General features: G+C 44.9%; 1 protein-coding gene across 1 annotated transcript in view; it reads right to left on the bottom strand.

Moving 5' to 3' along the window:
• ADCY9 (adenylate cyclase 9) overlaps nt 1–24,716 on the bottom strand; it is a 121,642-nt gene that overhangs the window by 13,864 nt on the left and 83,062 nt on the right. The window contains exons 3-8 of the mRNA XM_055339961.1: nt 22,974–23,164; nt 11,106–11,210; nt 9,963–10,180; nt 5,538–5,640; nt 4,383–4,591; nt 11–170 (exon numbers count right to left, since the gene is read on the bottom strand). Coding sequence (XP_055195936.1) covers nt 11–170; nt 4,383–4,591; nt 5,538–5,640; nt 9,963–10,180; nt 11,106–11,210; nt 22,974–23,164 — 986 coding nt within the window. The remainder of the gene's footprint in view (nt 1–10; nt 171–4,382; nt 4,592–5,537; nt 5,641–9,962; nt 10,181–11,105; nt 11,211–22,973; nt 23,165–24,716) is intronic.

The raw sequence follows: 24,716 nt of genomic DNA on the forward strand, positions 1-24,716 counted from the left end.
CTTTACTTACGTGTATGTTTGTCTCAAATTCAGACGTGACATGTGAATAGACTGCAAGGGCAGGGAGTGACACCAGGATGGCCCCAATGAAATGGCGTGGGAGCCAGCCAGCTATCCATTCCAGGAGGCACTTGGTACAAGCCATCACGTCTTCCAGGAAAAACACCATCCTGGGATGAGGGGAGAAAGGAGAAATGGCGGTGGGTCAGCCTGCCCAGGACGATGAGGGCAGGAGACCCAACCAGCGTTGCTCCCGACTCTTACCTATGGGGCAGGGGGGCAGGAAGAGTCCCTGCCTCCTTCACTTTCAGTTGACAGCAAGTGAATTGGACTTGCTCGGCCCATCACACCTTATTTTGAGGTCATGTGTCATCCTGATAACACGTGTTTTTACAAAGCCAAGCATGAGCTTCTGTGGGTCTCAAAGTAGATGTAAGGACCAAGCACACCCATGAGAGGTTACCATTAACTGTCCCAGGCTGCTAGGGTGAGAGGTCTCCAGGGGGGTGCTTTGCAGGTGTTTGGGAATTTGTCAGGGACTTTTTGGTTGCCACAAGGACTGAAGGTGCTGCTGTCATCTAGTGGACAGGAGCTAGGGATGAGAGGCCCACTGTAACATATAGGGAGGCTTGTCCTGCATCCATCAAGGCTGCCACATGCTCCCTGGACACCTACAGAGGTGAAAACCCTGCTGACAATGACCTCAGCCTAGAGCCTAGTTGTGTCTTGTTTTCAAACAGAAAGTATTTCTGGGTGGTGCTAACACAAGCTGATCTTCCAGGAATGAAGTCCTCTTTGCTTTGGGACCTCACCAAGGCTCATTCAGCATTTCAGAAATCACATCACAGGCTGCAACCTGGCACATGGCGCTTGTGTCACCAAGCCCGCACATCTCTAGTGGTCTGCATGTGGAGCTGGCACATTTATGTGATGGTGCACATGAGGACGCAGCTGATGGCTTTGTTATGACTTCCCAGATGGTGGTGTCCTGGCAAAAATGAGGTGAAGTACTACATATTTTATTTTGAATAGCTCTCTTGCTCTTTCTCCTTCATACTGGAGTGACAGCATTTCATCAACTCCTACTGAGACTGTGTGTATAAGTAGGCTTTATTTCAGGGTAGTGATGTGGAGATCACAGAATGATTTTCATAAAGAACGGGGAGCAAGTACATGGGGTTGAGAAACTCTTGTTTAGAAGGAAGAGCAGTATTGGCTAAGTGAGGGGCTAGTACCTGGATGCCAGCAGCAGGAGATGGAGTGGGGGGGGGGCACCAGGTTCCCATGCACACAGACCCTCTTTGAAGCCAGGCCCACATGGAGCAGGAGAAGAGACAGGCCCACTGTCCTCACCTCCGGAAGTGCCAGAAGCCACTATTGAGCTTCAACAGCAGAAGTTCCCCTCAAGGCTCTTGGCTACACACCCAGGTGCCTGCACCTTCTGTCCGGGACACCTGCAGTGCAGCGACCACTAGCTACATGTGCTTGATCTCCACAAGGAGCCCAAATCTCAGCCATTATCCACATCGAGCCAGGCGCGGTCTGACCTTTTTAGGACCTGGATAGTTCTGGCCTGCTGACACTTAACGGATAATGGAGTCCTGGGAATATTTCCAAGAATAACCACAAATATGCTCGAAGGCAGAATACATAAGCCCCATGAGGAGACAGAGGGGGCCAAGTTCCAAGGGAGAAGGCAGGACTGGGAAGCCCTCCACGAAGGTCCCTGGAACGGCAGAGCTCTGAAGATGAGACCTACCATTCTCACGCCTGCCTGGGCTTGGCACAAAATGAGGGGAGTGAAGAGACAGGCTACGAGCCAAGATGCAGGAAGGCTTCCGGAGGAGGTGCCAGGCCTGAGGTTGGCCCCCATAGTAGCCGCAGAACAGGCCCCCCTGAAGCACCCACATATCCTGCAGCATAGATTCCTGTTGACTTGGAATCCTAAATATGCCCTCTGCGTGACAAGAGGGAACTCCATCAAGTTCTCAGCCCCTTCCAGGCTTTGATGATATGGGTAAAGTGGACTTTTAAAGTCACAACACCAGCCATTCAGGAGCAGTGGCCACCTCATTTTGAAGGCACTTGCAGAACATGTGACAGGCCACCCACCTGGGTGCAGCCAGCCTCACACCTTTGTGGTCTGCAGCCTTCTGCACTCTCCAGACTGGAGTTAGATCAGATTCTATAGAAGTGGGTCCGGAGGAACAGGGAACAATGGCGTAAAGGACTTTGGAAAAGGAATGGAGACAATGCCAGCCTCTAAGAGAGCCAGAGCCTTATCTAGCCATAGGCCATGTGTCAGACAGAAAGCTGGCCCCAGGGCAGGGAGCGTGGGCATGAGGGGACTCACTGCACCTGTGGGTGCCAGGTTTTCTTTGGGGTGATAGAAATGTTCTAAAATTATATGGTGATGTTTGCACAGCTCTGTAGGTTTACTAGTAATCAATGAATTATACACTTACATGACTGCATTTCTCATACGTGAATTCTATCACAATAAAGCAGATTTTAAAAAGGAAAAGATAAACTGGGACCTGAAGATGCCTTGGTTTGGATTCTCCAGAAGCAGAGCTGATTTGAGAGGGGTCTCAGGCAGCTCAGCAAGGAGTACAGAGCTGAGACTTGAAGGGCAGGCCCATAGGGAGGGCTGGGTTACGAGAAATCCCTTACTATGTGTCACGCAGCTCAATCCTGGTGGGGAATTTGGGTAGAGAGTGAGGATGTACCCTGTAGTTATATCAACCTGGAGGAGGCACAGGGGTCAAGTGTGAAGCCTCTAGAAGCCAGAGAAGACCCTCAGCAAAGAGCCAGAGGGGTAGGGGCAGGGGTATAGGAATGAGAAGAGAGGGGAGGGCAGTCCAGCCTATATTCTTCAAAGTGGGGTGGCACAGGACTAGCATTCAGAAGCCACAGAGCAGACCCGGAGCTGTTGCTTCCTGTCCTGGGGTGCTGGAGAGGAGGGGCAAAAACTCAACATCAAGGATGCCTGGGTGGCTCAGTGGTTGAGCGTCTGCCTTCTGCTCAGGGTGTGATCTCAGAGTCCCACATCAGGCTCCTTGCATGGAGCCTGCTTCTCTTCCCACTGCCTTTCTCTGTGTCTCTCATGAATAAATAAATAAAATTACAAAGGAAAGAAAGAAAGAAAGAAAGAAAGAAAGAAAGAAAGAAAGAAAGAAAGAAAGAAAGAAAGAAAGAAAGAAAGAAAGAAGAAAGAAAGAAAGAAAGAAAGAAAGAAAGAAAGAAAGAAAGAAAGAAGAGAAAAGAAAAGAAAAGAAAAAAGAAAGAGAAGAAAAGGAGAGAACAGGGGAGGAGAGGGGAGAGGAGAGGAGAGGAGGCGAGGAAAGGAAAAGAAAAAGAAAACTCAAGGTCAGGGCTGTCCTTCCCAATTCTGCTTCACTTCCAGCTTCTGGGGCAATCACCAGAAGGTTGGTTGCCTGTTGACATGGACAGGTCTGAAGCATGGTCACAGTGCCCAGGAGGCAGACGGTGGTGGGGGAGCGGGGGGAGGGCGCTGAGAATGGAGTACCCTGTGCATTCATACTTCGTCGAAAATACTCAGAGTGGCTGTGAGCTTCCCCAGGTGCTGGGCTGAACCCCCAATATCAGGATGAGTAGGGGTCTGGAGGGCCTACCTTTCCTGATAGGTTCCTGCTGTCTATGCAGATCTTCTGTCCATTTCTAAATCGGTTGCTTGTCTTTTCATTACCGAGCTTACATTCTAGATATCAGACCTCACTGCAGATGCACTTGGCACATACTCTCCTGTCTTGCAGGCTCCCTCACTGTGGCATGAGAAGTGACAGGTGCTCTTTGGAACTGAGAATCTTTACATTTTGATGAGGTCCAGGTTATCTCCTTTCTCTGGCTGATCGTGCTTTTCATGTCATATCTAAGAAACCACTGCCTGACCCAGGCTCAAGGAGATGGACACTCACAATTCTTCTAAGGGTTTATAGTTTCACTCATACATCTAGAAGAGGCACCCGCTGATCCACAGGTGGCTGCCCATCATTTACTCCCTCTATGATTCTGTTCTGCTTCTCTTCCCTTTCTTACTCCCTCTCTTCCAACTTGTTCTTTTTAAGTCTCCAAGGGAGGAGATCCAGGGACTGGCTGGCAGCCAAGGGGCGGCAGAGGACACTGACCCTCTGGTAAAGAAGATGCCCACCTGTGCCAAGGGCTGGGGCCTGTGAGGGAGGATGCTTAGAAGCAGGACTGGGGGAAGGAGGACCAGACCCCTGAAATAAGCTTGCAGAGGCCTTCGGTTCAGGAGATGGGTTGGCAGAACTGCCGCCAGGCTGTGCAGCCATAAACTGTTGAGCCAGCAGAGGGAGCTAAACACTAAAAGCTGGAGAAGTGCTTGGCGGGCTGGCCTTTACCTGACTGAGACCACGAGTGACAGCACCTCCAGCAGCAGGGCGGCGCCGAAGACCGCCAGGGCAGCAGGCGGGGGAGGCGTGCCGGCAGCCCCATACTTGAGGAAGCAAGTGATGGAGAGAATCAGAAACACTGTTGTAGACAGAAACACATCCAGGAGGGAGCTGAAGGTGGCACTGGCAAAAGTCTTCACGGGAGAATTCTTGATAACCTGTTTGGGGCAGAAGTGGGGAGATGGGAGGCATGAACAGAAGCTGCAACAGGTGGCCACAGAGTCAGATTTAAAAGAGGGAAAACAGAGCGAACATTTGTTGAGCACTTGTCCACCCTGGACCAAGCACAGGTGGTAAGTGCTTTGGGTGGGCCACCTCTCCCATCCTATTTAACAATGAGGAAACTAAGGCACAAAGCACTTAGGAAACTGCACAAGGTCACATAGCAAGTTATTACAAACCAGTGAGTTCTCACAAGCATATTGCACATTGAGGCTGAAACCTGGGTTATGGACTGATGTCTGTAAAGGCTGTTGCACAACAACCATTTTTCTGGAAGCTTCCACTGAATGGCTAGGTCCCAGTTTCAGGGTGTGTGACAGCTGGCTTCATAACAGAAGTAACAGGCAGGGATTGAAGCCACAGCAGATGAAAGCATGGATATGTCAACAGATAGTAAGACATGCTCATGCTTCCACTCAAGAGCCTCCTCTGGGCCTGGCTCTGTGTAGGCTGCTGGGGGAAGACACAAAACATCGCCTTCCAGGAGCTCACAGCCTAATGGGGAGACGGACAAGATCTGAAATGCCAGGGTGGTGTGATAAATGTAACAAAGAGCCACATGTGTGGAGTTAGGGAGTCTCAGGGAAGGAGGGAGAAAATGAGGACAATGCTAGCATGGAGCAAAGGGGCCTGGAAATGACATGCCAGTGATGCCAGACAAAGGAGCCCAGGAAGATCGGGAGTTTTCTCTCTGTGTGGATAAGTTCACTTGCAAATGCTGTTTCAGGCTTACAGATTGTGAGAAATCAGTAGTAGGCTTCATTTTCCTGTCACTTGAGGGGTTAAAAAAAAAAAAAAGACTGCCAACAAGCACAAAGCTGATAGTGAACTATTTGATGCAAACAAGAGATTTCTCCAGTAGAGACAGAAGAGGAAACACACCTCTTCTTGATAGCTGGTCCTGTAGGATCGCTCTAGCTCCTGGTCCAGGAAGTTCAAGCTGAACTCATTGATGGGTGGCTTGAAAAAATAATCTTTCATCAGGCTAGGAGAAACAAAAATGCAGTTGATCAACACCGCACACAGTTATTGTACTTACTCTATCGAAGATTGCAGTCAGCTATCCAAACGCCATTCCTGAAGCATGTCACAAGAACCATGTCTGACAATCACTATGCGACAGATGCTGCTTGACCACTCCTTTAGAACATACATCTGGAAAGTGCTTTGTGACATTATACTTCCTTTCCACTCAACAACAACTGTTTGCTGTCATTATAGCACACGTCATGAGCACTCTGATTTTGGAAACATCTTCCAGGGTTTGGGGAAGAAGGCAGATCTGCTGTGCTAGGAAACAACGGCTTCTGGAGAACCAGACACCCTCGTACCAAAAGGACTTAGGCTGATTCCAAGGCTTCCAATGAAAACCTAACTCAAAGCTGGCTGTCCTGTCATTCAGAGTACTGACAGTAATTACCACCACCAGAGCTGACAGGTTGTTATCACAAAACTGTTTATAGTTAGTGTAATTGGGGTGCTATTGTCACATATGCAGATTGCGTGTGAAACCTGAAAAATAACACTCAACTATTTTAAAGCAGAGATATCAAACCGCTTTATGTGACTCTTTCATTCTTTTATGGTTGCTAGCAAATAGTAATATCCTTTTTATACTGTAAATTACCAGAAATTTATGGGAGTATTAACACAATTTCAGAAGGCAAATACAGCCATGGAGTGTAGTCTCTCTCCCTCATATGATAACTTCTGTAATTAAATCAGATAAGGTCTCTCACATATGCCTGACACACAGTGTCCCTGTGTGGAACAGAAGACTCTCTCTTTCTCTGATAGGTATACCATACCTCACTATGCTCTCAGACTCAGAAGAGACAAGATTCCATCCCTGAATGCTGACAGCCATCCTCCTCCCTTCCACCTAGGAAGTGTGGATAGAGAGAAAATGAGCACAGCAGCCCTACAGAGGATGTGCAATGGCCACATTTAGCTAGATGCTGTGCTGCTCCACTGAAATTAATATTGACAAGTTCCATTTCTGAGAATAGAGATTAGCTCCTTTTGGGCCAATCCCCTCTCAGATAACAACAATAAACTCTGGAGAAGATATAAAAATGACTCCTAGAAGGTAGTGGGGACTGACCAAAGCAGGTAGAAAATGGAGGAGAGTCACATGTGGAAGAAGGGAACAGCACCAGGTTAATTTCACATGTTTTACTGTTTTTCTTTTTACCGTTAAAAGCCATTAGTCAGCACCATATGCAAGACGGCTAAAATTCTGATGGAAAAGTCATGATCTCACTGGCTTAGAAAATCAGAAAATAATTTTTGGGCTGCCCATAGTTGGAAAAGAAGCTTGAAAATCCTAGAAAAAGAAAAAACCAGAGAAGGGGCAGCCCCAAATTTGTCATATGAGCTCTGCTTAAATCTCTGGCTAACCCTTGAAATGTGCAGGTGCACAGCAGACTCCAAGCAGCCTAATGAAGGCTTACAAAAGAGCAGCAGCCGCTGGAGGAGACAAAGTTTGGTGTGCAAGTTTAGGTAAGTTAATGGCTTAATGAAACCAACAAACAAAGAAACAAAATACTGACATTCTTCCGAGCAATATAACAGAATCCAGAGTTTCTAAGCACCATACAATAAAAAATTATACAACATATAAAGAAATCGGAAAATATGATCCAACTCAACAGAAGAGTAATCAATGGAGACCAATCTGAGATTACCAAGAGGGTGGCATTAGAGGTCAAGGTCACAATATGGGCAGACATAATACATTTGAAAATTAGAGCACAAGGGGTGGGAAAAGAGTAATGGATCTATACAGCTATAAGATGTCTACATTTCAAGTGGAATGATACAGGGTCACCTGGTTGGCTCAGTCCAAAGAGCATGCAAATTTGGACCTCAGGGTCCTGAGTTCAGGCCCCCTGCTGGGTATAGAGAGTACTTATGTAAATAAATAAGTAAACTTAAAAAAATAAAGTGAAATGATATGCTAACCATAAGTAGACTATAAAAATTCAAGGATGCCTATCTATAAGTCCTAGAGCAACCATCAAAAGTAATAATAACAACAATGCAAAGAGGTATGGGTAAAAAGCCGATAATTATATTAAAATAGAATTAAATGGTAGAGACTTTTAGGATGATTAAAAAAAGCAAGTCCCACAAGAGACACACTTCAAATATAAATATACAGGTTGAAATTTTTTTATGGTAATTGATATACCAGGCAAAGAGTAAGAATGAGAAGGCTAGAGTTTCTGTGTTAGTATCAGATAAAGTGGTTTCTTTCTTCCTTTTTTTTTTTTTGATAAAGTGGTTTCTAACATACAGTATTACCAGGGATAAAGTAGTATACTTCAAAATGACAAAAGGACCAATTCACCAGGAATTTGTAACAGTCATAAATGTGTATGTACCTAAAAAAAAAAAGAGCATGAAAATATTTGAAACGAAAACTTTCAGGACCAAAAAGAGACATAGACAAATCTACAATTACAGTGAAAGACTTTAAAATCCCTCTCTTAACACTGATAGAGCTATAGACAAAAAGTAAAGAGACAGATGATCTAATACTGCCCACTGCCTGAACCTAATTGTGTTTATGGATCACAACATCCTACAAATGCAGAATACATTCTTTCCAAGCGCAGGGGGAATATTCAAGAAAACAGATACATGTGAGACCATAAAACAAAGTATCAATAAATGCAAATATGACTGAAGCCATATAGAGTATGTCTTTGGCTATAATGACATTAAATCAGACATAAACAATGAACATATCTAAATACCATTCTTCACCAAAAGGAGCCAAGCCTCTTTGGACAAATGGCTGATTCCTGAGTAGGATCAGGGAAGATGTAATTAAGACGAGCTTGGAATATTCTGTTGTGCTAGAACAGGGTGCCAGAAACTGAAAAACAAATGATGGAGAGGTGCTTGGGTGGCTCAGTTAAGTATCCTATTCTTGGTTTTGGCTCAGGTTGTGATCTCATGGTCATGAGATTGAGCCCTGCATTGGACTCTGCACTTAGCATGGAGTCTGCCTGAGATTCTCTCTCTCCTTCCCCTCCCCTCCACCCAATAAATAAATTAAATTTAGAAAAAAATGATGGAGCCATGCCAATATGCTGCAACTGTCACTGTGGAGTTCATGCTGAAATAGAAGAACTGACATTTTGAACCATCATAGTAAAAGCTGTTTCAAGGGGTGCCACGATGGCTCAGCGGGACCCTGCTTCTCCCTCTCCCTCTGCCACTCCCTCTGCTTGTGCTCTCTCTCTCTCTGAAATAAATACATAAAATCTTTTTTAAAAATATGTTTCAAAGGCTATTTCTGGCAAGAACCATGATGGAGATGAAATCTAGGGAAGTTTGCTGGGGAATGGAATACATGCATGATCTTAAAGTACTGCTTATTAGTCACAAGGAGAAAATAACCACAGATTGGAGAGGTCAGTAACACTTGCCTGGTTGCTCAAAATTACTATCACTGAGGGAAGACAAATGGGCACCATGTGCCTCTGGATGGGACATCTGAGAAGGACACATCATTTCTGTGGCCAAAATCCCTGCCAAACTGGAATATGAACCGTAGATAAGATCAAATATGCATCCATGTTAGATTTCCTGAATTTGGTAACCATGGTTATGTAAAAGAATATCTTTGTGGGGCACCTGGGTCGCTCAGTGGTTGAGTATCTGCTTTTGGCTCTGGTCATGATCCCGTGGTCCTGGGATTGAGTCCCACATCAGGCTCCCCACAAGGAGCCTGCTTCTCCCTCTGCCTATGTCTCTGCCTCTCTGTGTCTCTCATGAATAATTTAAAAAAAGAATATCTTTATATTTAGGAAATATTGTATTTAGGGGCAAAGGGCATGATATATCCATCTTATCAAATGGTTCAGAAAAAATAAAATAAATTTCATAAAGAAAGAGAGGGCATAAAACAGTAAAAAGTTAAAAGTTGGCAAACTATTTTTTTAAAAAGATTTATTTATTTATTTTTATTTATGATAGACACAGAGAGAAAGAGAGAGGCAGAGACACAGGAGGAGGGAGAAGCAGGCTCCATGCCGGGAGCCCAACATGGGACTCGATCCCGGGACTCCAGGATTGTGCCCTGGGCCAAAAGCAGGCTCCAAACCGCTGAGCCACCCAGGGATCCCTTGGCAAACTATTATTTATGCAACTTTTCTCTAAGTTTCAAATTACTTCAAAATAAAGCAATATATTAACAACAAAGGGACAAACACATGGAGATAAGGTGACTCAGAAAAAAAGGGAGCGATCCCTACCTGCAGATCTTTACTTTTTTTAGAAATGATTGACTCTTACCTGTCTTCTTTGATAACATCAACAAAATGGGCATCTGTTTTCTCCCGGATGTTCTTGAATCTCAGCGGAAGGAGAGCTGACTGGTCCAAGCTCACTCCTGCCCACCTTCCCTTTTCCTGTAAGATCTCACACAGGGATGTCTGACTGTTGGTGAGCTTCTCCTCTTGCGGAGGACTCAGAAGTCCATTTTGAGTTTTGGAATTAGGTGCTCCAGGAGCCTACCTCAAGACAAGAGTAGTGGGGGGTAGACACAGAGGCTGAAATGTGAGTATGCAGCAGTGCTATACTATCCTGACCTCTGCCACACTGGGCCCCCACTGTACACTTGACCTTCATATCTCTGTTTTAATCTGATGCTCAACCTCTCCACCCATCCGCTTCTCCTCATCCCCCTATTTTATCAGATTGCACCTCCAGGAGTTGAGGCAGCCAGGAAGGTGACATCATGGGAAGAGCCAGGAAGGAGATGGAGAGAAGGTCATAGAAGAGTTGAGGCTCTTGGAGCTTGCAAACCATAGAATCAGCATTGCAGAGAGCCATGGGGGCAGGTTTGGGGGGTTAGGGTGGTAGATGTAGTACAAGAATCCATACAGGGGCAGATGGCAGGAGGCAGAAGGCACCAGGGTGGAGGATATCACACATAGGCCTCCCTGGAGATTCAGCTTTTATACGCTTTCTTGAAAGGGCTCTCAGATTTGGTCTTTGCTTTGTTCTCTACTGTTGTCCTGGCCCTGTCTCCAGGTGAGACTTCTCTGGCAGTGTCCTCCCTGCAGGCTCTGAACCCAAGCCTCTCTTCAGGATGCATCTGCACATCCCTCTTTTCTTTCCACATCCACATTCTACCACATGTTCTGGCCCCAGAGATCTTCCCTAGCTACTGGAGTCCACATGTCTTTAAGCTCTTACTGCACATTACAAGAGTCCCATCCAGTTGGGCATGCAATTATTCTACTTCACAAGGGTTAGACCTGACTCTCCATCCCGATTGTTACTGGTATATTCAAAACCATTAGGATGAGAAGGTGTGGAATGGTGTCACCTAAAAGGAGCTATTCATAGAACTGAGAAGCCAACAAGACAGGAATCCTCAGGTGGATTCACCAGGAGAGGAGCTGACAGGAACAACAACCAAGAGTTTGTTACCTTGGTGCTGTTTTTATGCTCCTCTTGACCACCATTTTGGACTGCTCCTCCTTCTGCACCAGCTTCCGATTTGGGGGCAAACGTGATTCCGCATGAAGGACAGGTCTACAAAAAAAACATACACCATAGGACACACACAGAAAACACAGCCACAACCCATAATTCAGTCAGGTCCGTTGTTGCAACTGGTTGTCACACTGAATGGCTGTAACCGACTGGAAGGCTTACTGAGCCACTTGAGCAGGAGTCAAAAACAAACCAGTGAAGTGAAAACAGAAACAATGTCCACACAAAGACTGGCGCACATGAATACTCAGAGCAGTGTTATCCATAACAGCCAAAAAGTAGAAACAACTCAAATGTTTATTGATAGGTGAATGGATTGACAGAATGTGGTCTATCCATAGTTATCAAAAGGAAGGAAACACTGACAGCTACTACAACTTGGATGAACCCTGAAAACATTGTTAGGTGACTGAAGCCAGACACAAAGGACCACATATTATGGGATTCCATCTGTATAAAACGTCCAGAAAAGGCAAATTCATAGAGATGGTGAGAAGATTAGCAGATGCCAGGGGTGAGGGGATGAGGGGATGGGGAATGATCTAATGGATGTTGAGTTCCTTTTTGGAAGGGTGATGAAAATATCCCAAAACTGATTGTAGTGATGGCTGCACAATCTTGCAAATATACTAAAAATCACCAAACTGTATACTTCAAAGGGGAAAATTTTATGGCAATGTGAATTATATCTCAACAAAGTTATCATCAGGCCAACAAACCAGCCACTAGCCTACACAGGGTTCTCCAGCCTGTGTGACGGTGAGCTGTTCATGTACAACAGGCTGGAAATTCAGAGGAATATGCCTGCAGACTAGGAATTCTCAGAAGCTTGAGCAGTTAGCTGACCTAGAAAAGTAAAGTCGAGGCTTAATCCCAACATGCAGAGCAGAAAGTGCCAGGCTTTGCTTCTCGTAACCACGGTGTGGAGATGCCCTCTTGCAATCACCCACCTGGGCCCTCTCTCACCTACAAAACTAGAGTGGTGACATAGCTCTTGCAGATGTGTAGTAAGAACGAAGTGAAGAAGTGTGTGACACAGCTTAGCCTTGCTCCTGGCACTCAGTGTGTCTATCCTCAATCACTTTACTCTTATTATCTAAAAATGGGATTCAGGAAACTGGCTGCCGCCACCAAGACAACAACCAACAGCTTCCAGTGGAGAAGATGAACAGCAGCAGAAAACAGATTCAGTGGGACTCTAAAACAATTTCTAGCATAATAAGCACAGTTAAACACTGGAATACATTATAGGAGGCTAGGCACTATTTTAGAAATTTAAAATAAGGCTCTCTTAGTACCCAAGGGCAAGGATATGAGCTATATCACATCCTAAGTTAGATTTCAGGCCTCTGTTGTACTAAATAAAAGAAATAAAGATTCTAAAGAGTTGTATCATCTGGGAATCTGACACGATGCACAAGTCTGAACATCCGTATTCATTCTCAACATGAAAATATACACACCAAAGCAGCAGGTCAAATCATTAACTAACATACTGAGTAAACAGCAGTACCAAGGTAAAACACACCTATAGCTCTTTAAACACTGACATTCTTAACAGGGGCAGGGTGTTCTAATTCTCAGTAATATACAATGAATTATTTTAATGCATGTTGGTAATGACGGAGTTAAACCTCAAAACATGTTGCTAATGGGGCCACTGATCTTCTCAAATGAAGAAACAAAATCCAACACTGCACACATGGAGTAGTCCTTCTAGCCCCCTCAGGAAGGGTAAAGTAACAGCACTCCTCAGAGGAGCACAACATGACTCCTGAGGGCTCGCCCTAGAGGGGGTGGGAGTGAATGGTTACCGGGGTGGCAGGTTGCACTTGCAGGGCAACACTGGCCTTTGCAAGGGCCAGGTGGCAGCCTGGGGGGAGAAGCAGGCACAGTTTGGTGCATGGGACAGTCCAAGAGACTCTAACATGAGTCATACCCTTAGGGTCCAGGGATGTCCCCAATCTCATGCAGGTATGACAAAATACTAATAGATACTTCTCTGGCTACTTTTTACACTTTAAGACTAGAGATGTAGTGTGACAGTGCTAGTTCTAGTTCTAGTGCTAGAAATTACTCTAGTGATTACTAGTGAGCACAGGGATTAGAGGCGCTGGTTTTGAAATCAACTGTCATGGACCAAATCCTGGTTCTTACACTTACTAGGTAGGGAGATCTCTGAGCCTCAGTTTCTCCTTTCCACAACGGAGGTGTGTCTCCCTCTACTGACTGTGTGAAAGGAAGGACAAGGAGGCTACACCAGGGCCCAGCGGGAGGGCTGTAGCTGACCAGTGATGTCCGGCAGGGGTGAAGGGTGCATGACTGGAAGCGCACATGCACTTACCACACTGGGCTCTGTGTCAGGTGCCAGTGGGGACTCAATACATGTTGGTCCTTAACAGTAACACTTCTGGTCATGAAGACAGCTCATATGGTAATTTGATATCCTTAATGCAGACAGGATAGTCATCCTTGGTTATCTCTTGGCCTCAGTTTATTCCTAAGTACTAAGCACACCACATGTACTTTAAAAACAGGCCATCTGCTTCTTAGAAACTCCCTGTGGCATGCTGGCTTTACACATACAAGATGTTTTATGCACGGAGAGCCACAAATATGCAACAGAGACTAGCAAACCTACTGGACACTAGAGGGCACACACCCTCTGCGAAGGATTCCCTAGACACACATCAAAGGCACACAACTTCAGAACGGTGCCCTCTCTCTGGGGAGGCTGACTGCGAAGTGGCTGGCAGGCAGGTGGAGAGGGAATGTCCATGGGGACTGGGCTGATCTCCAGGAGCCTATGACTCTGGTCTTCCCAACTGGTCAACCCCAGTCCACATTCCTTTGACAAAGAGGGGCTCTGCGGCCTTTACCCTGACATGATAAAATGTTCTAATACAGAGGTAAGGTCTGGTAGACTACCCACAAAAGAGCCTCAGGGAGCAAAGGCACAGACATAATGTTCATAAATGGTCTCAGAGACTGTCCTCGGGGAGGTTCAAGGGGCTTATCAGAGTCACATGTCAGGCAGCAGAGAGCAGGCACTGTGGCTGGGATCCCTAATGGCTGAACAGTACTCACTGCTCCCTCTGCACCCCCATAGAAGCTTCATCCCAGGAGTGAGTACACCAGGGGCAGGTGGGAGAACCAGCTATGGACTCTAAGACCTCCTGTAGCAAAGCAGCCCCAGGAACTCACAGCACATGGATCCAGAAGGTCATTTCATTGTGCTTTGAAAATGTGGGTTTTTGTCCTTCTATATCGTCCTCATCAACTTTGTTTTGGGGAGGAAATTTCAGTGATTAAGTATTAAAAACAAATGAAACAAAAAAATCTCAGAGAGGTCCATCTGCCCTGATGGAGGCATCCTCACATCTCGATGTTCTCTTCTGATGTGTGGCAACAGTCCCTTTTGCACTGGGAAGGTCCCGCTAAGCAGCAGAAGGTGGGTTTGTTTCCCTCCCCACTACCCATAGAAACTTAAACTATTTTCCAGTTTCATTTTATTTATTTATTTTTTTTAATTTTTAGTCATTTATGATAGTCACAGAGAGAGAGAGAGAGAGGCAGAGACACAGGCAGAGGGAGAAGCAGGCTCCATGCACCGGGAGCCCGACGTGGGATTCGATCCTGGGTCTCCAGGATCGCGCCCTGGGCCAAAGGCAGGCGCCAAACCACTGTGCCACCCAGGGATCCCCCAGTTTCATTTTAATCTGGGTTAAAGTATCTTGCAAACTGGTTTTTGCCAAATAAACAGATACCTCTGTGAAATGTTTCCCTCACCATTAAACATCTGACTGTCCTGCTGAGAAGCCCTGATCCAGAAGAGCACTTTGGACTTGAGGAACTATCTGGGGTACCTCACCATCTTGGGAGGCATGCCCAATACGTTAGATAAAACCACTCTTACATTAACAGCAGGCTGCTGTGCTGGAGAATTGCCTGTGTGCTGGGGACATACCCATGAACAGCAACCAGGTCCTTATCCATGCAGTGTCTGCAGTCTCTGTGCCTGACCTCAGTTCCTTCTAACACACTAGGAGGCTGCTTGGAGGATACAAAGTTTCATCAGCAGTGGGAGTCCGCCTGCAGGCTCCTGGCCCCTGACCACCATGCAGCCTCTCTCTGACTTCCTTTCCTAACACAGGGAGGACCAGGGAATCATCCTGGCACTATGACTGCCTGGGCCTCATTCCCCTAAAGTAACCCAAGCAGTAATGACCACCTCCCGGGCACCAAGGGAAGCTTTATTAAGACTAGCTAAGGTCCGGGATCCCTGGGTGGTGCAGCGGTTTAGTGCCTGCCTTTGGCCCAGGGCGTGATCCTGGAGACCCAGGATCGAATCCCACGTCGGGTTCCTGGTGCATGGAGCCTGCTTCTCCCTCTGCCTATGTCTCTGCCTCTCTCTCTCTCTCTCTCTCTCTCTCTCTCTCTCTCTCTCTCTCTCTCTGTGTGTGTGTGTGACTATCATAAGTAAGTAAGTAAATAAATAAATAAATATAAATTAAAAAAAGGACTAGATAAGGGTCCCAAAACAGTACTCTAGGGGGCCTCGGAGTGTGCTGGCTGTTGCCAGGGAAACCCGAGATCCCTTGGAGAGCACCCAAGAACAAATTCTGCATTTTCCCAGATGATCTCTGCTCCTTCCTCCAATGCGGAGGGAAGATTATAACTATTTCTCTAACACACTTGAGTACATTTGCATTTGTTTTTAACACATTTCAATACACACACCCTACATTCTGTTCGAAATACAAGGCATAGAGCTATGAAATAGGTTTTTCTTCAAGGCTATTTCTCTTCACAAGATAAATCATTTCTAAGTCAACAGCTGTCCTTTTTCATAACTGTCAAGGAAGAGAGCAGGGAAACCTCTTTTCTGAGAAATGAAAAGGAAACATCAGAAAAGCCCTGGCTTAGCCTGTTTAGTCTGTGGAACGTGACTATTTGGTAAGCTGTCCTATGACTAAGAGAAGCAACCCTCGCTCCCAAACTCAAAGCTCAGGCTGAGTGTGGCACCCAGGAACAACAAATGGACCTACTGAGGCCCATCCGGGTTTCTCCACTCCCTGCCTGCGGTCACCAGAAGCACCCAGAAGCAGATGCTATGATTCACTCTGTTCCACACAGATGAAACAGGCAGAGAAGAGAAAGGACTTGCCCAGAGTCACACAGTCACAGCGTGACACAGGGAAGCTCAAGCCCAGGCAGCAGTCCCCTGGACCCCATCCATGCAAGTGACATCTCCAAGTGAACAGGAACTGCCTGCACTGAGGGGCCTCAGTCAGCCTGGCTTCTGCTGCCCTTAAGGGGCCAGCGTGTCATTGTTTACATTAGTGGGCTAGCATGAGCATGAACACTTCCAAGTAGACGATTTCTGCAATCAAAATACTAGAGAAAAAGAGGAGCAGAAATTGTTACAGAAAAAGAAAGCTATCCCCAAAGCTTTAAGAACAGAAAGTGCAGAGTCTGAGAGTACGGGAGGCAAAACAACAGCAACAACAACAAAAAACACCTATAAAAATCAGACCCAAGATCTCAGAGTCACAGAGTATGGAGTAGCAGAACCCTGCTTGATTCCCGAGCCCTAAATGATCACTAGTCTAATAACAGAGGCCCATCAGGAAGTAAAAAATGAGAAAATATTTGGTATTTTGGGAAGTTTCATTGACATGTAATACTTCACTACCTGCTGGTGCCAGTGAAATGATGCTGGACATATCTTCTTATGTCAATTCATATGTAATACATAATAGAGATACAATCAATATTGTATGCTTTCACTTATATAGTATGATTAAAACAATCTAAGTAAAATAGTTAATACATATATATTAAACATTTAAATTGTAAAACAGCTTAGACTTATGGAGAGCAGGAAAGACAGTTAAGAGAGTTGCCATAGGGGATCCCTGGGTGGTGCAGTGGTTTGGCGCCTGCCTTTGGCCCAGGGCGCGAATCTGGAGACCCGGGATTGAGTCCCATGTCAGGCTCCCGGTGCATGAAGCCTGCTTCTCCCTCTACCTATGTCTCTGCCTCTCTCTCTCTCTCTGTGACTATCATAAATAAAAAAATTTAAAAAAATAATTGCTAACATTTCTTATTTACTCTCTGACAAACACTTTCACCCTACAGAGGTGATGTGATGTGCCTTTGTCAGCACATCACATGGTGGGGGAGGCGCAGACAGGGCACTGCAAATCTTCGAATCTTTGTTATGATGTCAGCCTTCATTATTCAGTGAGGCGGAGCCTACCAGGTTTTCCACTGTGGAGTTACTATTCTTCTTTTTGTAATCAGTAAATATCGGTGGGGGAGGGAGATGCTTGGAGCCTGTGCAAATATCTTGTTTCTCCTTAAACTTTTAGCCACTAATTTTAGAACTCACTGAGGGACCCTGCCAGCAGCAAATACTACTGTGGTGTTCTAGTGTTGGTTCTTTCCCCCTCACTCCTCTACCTCCATCAGCTAGAACTCTTCTGTAAGGAGAAGATGTTGATTTCCAGGGTACAGGCTTTCTCCTGGCTGAAGAAAACACATATGACTGGAAATACAGATAAAACCTGAAAGTCTTTTTTTTTTAAACTAACTTTACATTCACATTTCAGAGCTAGCAGTCACAGTACTATTCATTTTTATAACAGCTTAATCAAGATAGAATTCACATACCATGCAATTAACCCATCTTGAGTATATATAATCCTGTGGCTTTCAGTGTATTCACAGAATTGTGCAACCATTACCACTACCAATTCAACCACCATTTATAAGAAATACTTAGTGTCTAAACTATAGATAGATAGATATTTACCATCTTTTCCATTTCTGAAATACTAAAAGGCTAGCTGCCTCCTCACACCGAGCCCACAGAGTCTGCTTATAGTGATTTTACACACAAATAATAGAGAAAAGAAGTGGCCATTTACTTAGAATCATTTAAAAAGTCACAGGGACTGCCAAAGAAGGATGGTCCCTGGGGCTACCAACCTCAAAGGAAAAGTATTACCCTTTTGAAGATGTAACAGATCCTCCTTGAATTACCCCCATGTGGGCAAATCCACATCATCAGCCTCATTACTGACTGTAAACATGTAGAAATGCCCTATGAGCGGGCAGCCCCAGGGTTCTGAACAATAGATTAAGGTTAAATTCACAAAGACTAGCCAAGCAGGTGTCTTTCCAATGAGGTCCTTTAGAGATGAACTAAGATGCTTTCACAGCTCACACAGTTTACTGGTTAGGACTAATGTGATTAAACAAACAAACAAAAATCCACATCTTAGGTTTTCGTATCCTTTCTCTTCACAAAGATGCTAGACAGCTATTTTTATTGGCATACATAGTCTCAATCCATCCATCATCCACAGTGTTTGTGGAAAAGGAGCAACAGACATCCAAAACTGAGGTCACACTCAAGGGGCCAAGGTGCTTATGCTCCAGTGTCACATTTGTGATGTAGTTATATCCCCTCTAGCAAAAACTGAAGAACCACCCTCTCATCAGAACAAATAGAGAAGGCAAGACCTTCCTGAGACAGTGACTCCTTGTGGGCAAATCAAAGCAGCACCTGTCTCCTCCTGTCCTTCCTCACTCCTCCCACAGTCAGTGTCCATTTCTCCACATGGAGTGAATAAATGTGCGTCTGGTGTTAACTGAGCTTCTACTCCAAACCTAACATTCATGGGCATTACTTAACCTGATCTTCACAGCAGCCCTGGGAGATTGTGGTCGTCATCATGTCTCATCGTGGCCAAATGAACGGATTTGCTCACAGTCCCAAAGCCAAGGCTTTGAGAAGGATCTTTGACTGTAAATTCTGGCCCTTTCCATGGTACGCAAACTGTCTCCCATGACACTGATATATAAAGTCCTTGTCCCCTTCCCTGGCTCCCCTCTTGATTCCTCCTTCCCCCAGTCCAACCCTAGTGGTATTTTTGCAAGCTTAGGCTCAGAAAGCTGAATGCCATGGTGCTGGTAGTACCCTTCTTTCCCCATTACGCTATCCAGGGCCTTCCGGATGAGAAACTTTCACTGCCAGTTACTCAAGAAGCCAAGGTGCAGGTGTGGGAAGGGGTCTCTCGGACCTATGACCTCATCGCCAAACCTTTATCCTTTGACATCACTACTGTTTCTTGGTAGGTCATTACAGCACTCAGAGTATTTTGTGAAATATTAGGTAAAAATCCTCTAGCTATGAACTGGGAGGCAACTCACATGGGACATGTGCACTAGGGACATGTGCACTAGGAGTGGAAACCAAATGCTTCTATTCAGGTCTGCCTGGGCTTCTTGGCTTCGCTCTACAGAGCTACAGTTCTCTGGGTATCATTCACGAATAAAAAAAACTTAAGTCAAAAGAAAGTTATAATTATCTACCACATGCCAGGCTGTACACTTGGGAAAAACGTAAGTTATTTCACATATGGGTCCTACCTGCATTCAAAGAGCTCACAGGAAGCCGCATAAGAAACAAGTTAAAAGTGTATGTTATAGCTGAATGGACTGAGGATTTGGAGATGGGGAGACAGAACCGTTAGCTAATGGAGCCTCAGGCAACTCCAATGACACTGAATAGGGCAAGGAAGGAAGCTCCGAGGGAGAGTAACAGTGAGGTGCGCTACAGGTGACAGAAACCAACAGGACCAAGACATGCACGCATTCACTTGAGGAATATTCACTCAACACCCTTCCTTAATTTCTTGGCTCTTCCATAAACTCCTCCTACTAGACAATCATTCCCCCAAAACATGTGGTTTGAAAAAAGAAGTCTGTGGTCGCAAAAACCTGAGAATACATCCCTTTCTGGAGGCCTAATGTGCATGTTAGTGCACTAAAGGCTCTGAGAAGTCCTGCCATACAGAGACCCTTTCTGTAGTGTGTAGCCCAGAATTCTGCATGTTTACTTGACCACAGAATGCTTTTTCCATACTTGCCACCTATTTCCAACCTGAGAAACCAGTGCTCAAGGGAACGTACTTTCAAGGGGAGCACTGCCTAACACAAACCCCTTCAACGAGCTAGGGCTTCCCATGCTGTGCAGAGGTGTAGGGTCGGTGATAGAAATCCACACGGAGCAACCTCTCACTGGATGAGGTGGCAGTAGCCACAAAGGAAAGTCACTCTTTCACAGGGAGGGTCACCAGACACTGGCAAAGGATTAGGAGAAACCAGCCAGCGCTTCTAGCTAAATAGAAAAACCAACTGTAGTGCAGACGACGTAACAAACCAGTGACATGCATGAGGTACTGACAAGCACACAGGATAAGTCTGCCCCAAAAACTGATGAGCAGGTGGCTAGTATTTTTTCTGTTGTGCAAAAACTCGTCAGATTACAATATATATAATCCTTGAAATGGACCTCAGTTTTCTTTCAGGCTCGATGATAGCTCCTAAGGACTCACCCAGCTACCAAGGCTTACAATTTGCAAGGCACTCACAGATGCCTACTCTTGCCTGACCCTACAGAACTAGGAGCGGAGGGGCCAGACCGTGCACGACTTCCCAGGGCAGCAAAGTCTGGAGTGGAGACCGCGCTGTCTACCTCTCCATCCTCCCATGCTAATGATGAGAGGATGAGCAGTCCTCATCTCAGATGTCCTGTAATCCCCTCCTCAGCACATGAAAGTAGCCCAGAAATTATACTTCAAGATCCAGCTCACGCTTCCCTCCTGGAAGGGCCACAAAGATCTTTTTTCTCCTTCTGAAATTCCTTTTGGCAGACACAGTTAATTTAATAGATCACAAAATTTTCAGAAAACTTGTGATGATTATTTGGAAAATTTATACATGACAACAGAATACACTAAATAGCTTCTGTCTACCAGATTTTAAAAATAAAGATAAATATATTTGTATCTATAAATATACACATATAACTAGAACAAGAAATGTTCTTTTGGGATAAGAGAAAACTTTTTTAGGTCAATTTAGCATCAAATCACTGTCACTAAAATTGGAAGTTATGTGCAATGGATAGAAACACACATATATGTAACAATCTAACATGGCAGGCAAACACAACAAATCATTTATTTTTGGATTTGAGCTCTATTTCTCTACTTAAATACAACTCAGTTTGAAGCCTGGAGAAAATAATTTCTCTCTAAATAATGAAGCTGTATTTGGAAAACTACATTCTCAACTTCTTCCCCTACAACTGTTCCTGCCCATGCTCAGGAACAGTCCATGAAGCCCATGAGCTCCTCTTCCTGACTGCTGCAAAACATTGCCCCAAGCAAAGAGGCTGTCTTGAAAGTGCCACGGGTAGTAAGGAAATTTCAGATACATTAGCAGTTCACACATGTGCCAGAGGACATGGGAAAGCACCTGGTCTAGTACCCTAGCTCACAGGTACTCAACCAGAGGGGTTCTTACCCTCCCTCCCTCCCTCCTCAGGGGCCACTGGGCTATGTCTGGAGGCATTTTTGGTCACCATAATGGGAGAAAAGGGTGATCCTGGCATCTGGTGGGTGGTGGCCAGAGATGTTGCTCCACAGTGCACAGGAAGGCTCCCACCACAAAGTTACCTGGCCCCAAATGTTCCTAGTGCTGAGGCTGAAAAACCCTGCACTAAATTAACAAAGCACACAATGAAAATGATACACGAGTGCTGTTAATAAACCTGAGCCCAGTAATTACACAAAGTAACTGGCCGACAGGGATTACGGATTCTGGCGGAGGGAAATGACCTGGACGCCCACGTTATGATCCTGTTGAATTTAAATACCAGCAGAGCTGGCTTTCGAAGCTGTGAATGAGTGTGGATAAACAGGAACATACTGGATTAAAGCCGTAACAACAGGCCATCATCCTGGCCAACATATTTTATTATTTGAGAGCACAACACAGTGAAGGGGGACTGTTATGAGTGCCTCTCTTTCTTTTTTTTTTTTAATTTTTATTTATTTATGATAGTCACAGAGAGAGAGAGAGAGAGAGAGAGAGAGAGAGGCAGAGACACAGGCAGAGGGAGAAGCAGGCTCCATGCACCGGGAGCCCGACGTGGGATTCGATCCCGGGTCTCCAGGATCGCGCCCTGGGCCAAAGGCAGGCGCCAAACCACTGCGCCACCCAGGGATCCCGCCTCTCTTTCTTTTTTAAAAAAAATGGAAACAGCAAATATTTCAATAGTAAAAACAAGAGATACCAGCGAAGGAAGTGAAATCACATGTAAAAACTGAGGAGCAGCTCATAAACTAGAATGGTTTCATATGCCCACAGTCCACTATGTAATCCTGTGGCAGTTTATATACAGAAATGGGTAGTTGTAGACAGCCGCCAAGAGGTCTCTGCTCCAACAATGAAATACTGTAGTGATCCTGGCAAGCCCGCACTCTTGCTGTGAGCTTCGCCATAAGATTCACCCACACCAACAAAATTGAAAATAATTGTAAGACATTAGATTTCAAGAGACGTAGGAGCACTTGAGAAAATGGTCTCTGAAATAAGATACCAACTACCTCTCCAAGCAAGTTGTGAGAAGAATTACTTTACTATCACTTATCATTAACTTTCTAAGACCCCAAAAGACAGCATAGGTCTCAGAACAAGAAAACAATAGCTCGAGTGAGAAGCAAACTGATGCAGTGTAGAAAGAAAATGGAGGTGCATAACAGGTCAAAACAAAGATGTTAGAAAATGCAAAATGCTGGTGACTTTATAATAAATTTAAAAATCACAAAAACCAAATTGAAGGGCATTCCAAGTTGTCTGCCACAGACCCAAAGGCTGCTTATTATTTCACATGTTCTACTGCAGAATTAATATAAAATTTTAAAAGTAGAAAAAAAAACTAACCTTAAGGTTATCAAAGGTTTTGACAGTCTGCGCCAAGTCACTGACACTGCCTGGTGATGCTGTCCCCTGTCCCCTAGGACCTGAGGACACCCGTGAGCCGTCAATGACCTCAAAGCCTGAAAGCAAGGCCTCTGTACAGCTGCAATGAGACTCCTTCGCTCTCTGACCCGCTATCAGGTATGTCTTCAAACCTATGGATAAAAATTACAGTCAGCACAGATGGAAACCACCGGTGGTTGAAATGCAGCTCGATCTTGCTCTCTATGTGCAGGACACGCTCCTGAAAAGTGGAGAGTAAAGTGAAAATATGAATGTCATATTTTACTACTGACTTCCATGATGTTTTCAGAGACGTGCAGGCTCAGGAAGAATGTTTGCTTCCAAGACACACCATTAACTTATATCATGTTTTCTTTGAACTTTGGCTGCTTGTTTTACCTTGGGGGTCTGAAATGAGCATAAATAGTTCCTCCATGAAAGGGTCACATGACCGATTTGTGCCAGCAACCTAACAGACTGATGGCTGACCCCAGACATTCTTGGGTTTATTTTGCTAGATCAGTCTATATGTAAGGGTGATTTAGAATATGGATCATTTTACCTATGTCAGGATTGCAAACCTCCTATGAAAAGCGAGACTGTTACACATAACGTGTACTGACAGGAGTAATTAAAACCTCCCTTCATTCAGATGGTCAAGTATCAGTTTTCGGTTGGATCTAAACATTCACAGTAAGAACATGCAGCTCTAGTCAAGCTGTAGGCTGTGAGAATTTTATTCTCTCACAAAATCTTCAGTTAAAGAAGTGGGGGAGGGGCACCTGGGTGGCCCAGTCAGTTAAGCATCTGACTCTTGGTTTCAGCTCAGGTCATGATCTCACAGTCTGGGGATCTCAGGGTCCAGGGATCAAGCCCTGTGTCTGTTGCGCTCAACACTCAGCAGGGAGTCTGTTTCTCCCTCTGCCTCTGCCCTTCCCCCTGCTCTCTCTCGCTCATAAATAAAAATAAGATCTTAAAAAAAAAAAAGTTAGATGGACAAATAATCGACATCTCTATAATTCTCATTAAAAGACTGAAATAACATGCTAACATATGCTACACTATTAGGTAGCTCTAATAGGCAGGTAGGTCTCTGCTCCAGGTCCTCAGAAAGAATTATCTGCTGGGAAATACTAAGCAGCAGTTTTCAAGCAATTTCTGGAAAGGAAGCAAATCTTATTTAAAAGAATCCACTGTTAGCCCTGACTGAAATTTAACCAGACTACAAACCTGTTGAGGGGAGTGGCAATGTAATTTGTTCAATAAACATTTGTTTTAGGCCTGGGGTTGGCTATACCTAGAGAATAAACTTAAGAACAAAACAAAGTCCCTGTCTTGGAGAGTTGAAGCTCTAGCAGAAGGTGGTAATGAAAAGGCATCATGGAAACATTTGAGGGGAGGGGTCTACTCTCCTAAACTCACATGGGTGCTTACGTTCAGTACATTTTAATAAATGCTTTAAAATTAATTAAAGAAGGCAGGGGGAGGGCCCCTGGCTGGCTCAGATGGTAGAACATGTGACTCTTGATCTCAGGGTCATGAGTTTGAGCTCCATGTTGGGGACTGAGAATACTTTAGAAAAAATTAGTTAAACAACCTAGGGATTACTTAATTATCCTTTATCATTTTATAGTTATGCAACCATTTCTTTAGTCTCTCCTCATTTCCCTTTCTTCTCATAAAAATACTATATAGTGTGTGTTT

Source organism: Nyctereutes procyonoides, unplaced genomic scaffold (genome assembly GCF_905146905.1).
Source record: "Nyctereutes procyonoides isolate TBG_1078 unplaced genomic scaffold, NYPRO_anot_genome, whole genome shotgun sequence".
NCBI classification, from domain to species: domain Eukaryota; kingdom Metazoa; phylum Chordata; class Mammalia; order Carnivora; family Canidae; genus Nyctereutes; species Nyctereutes procyonoides.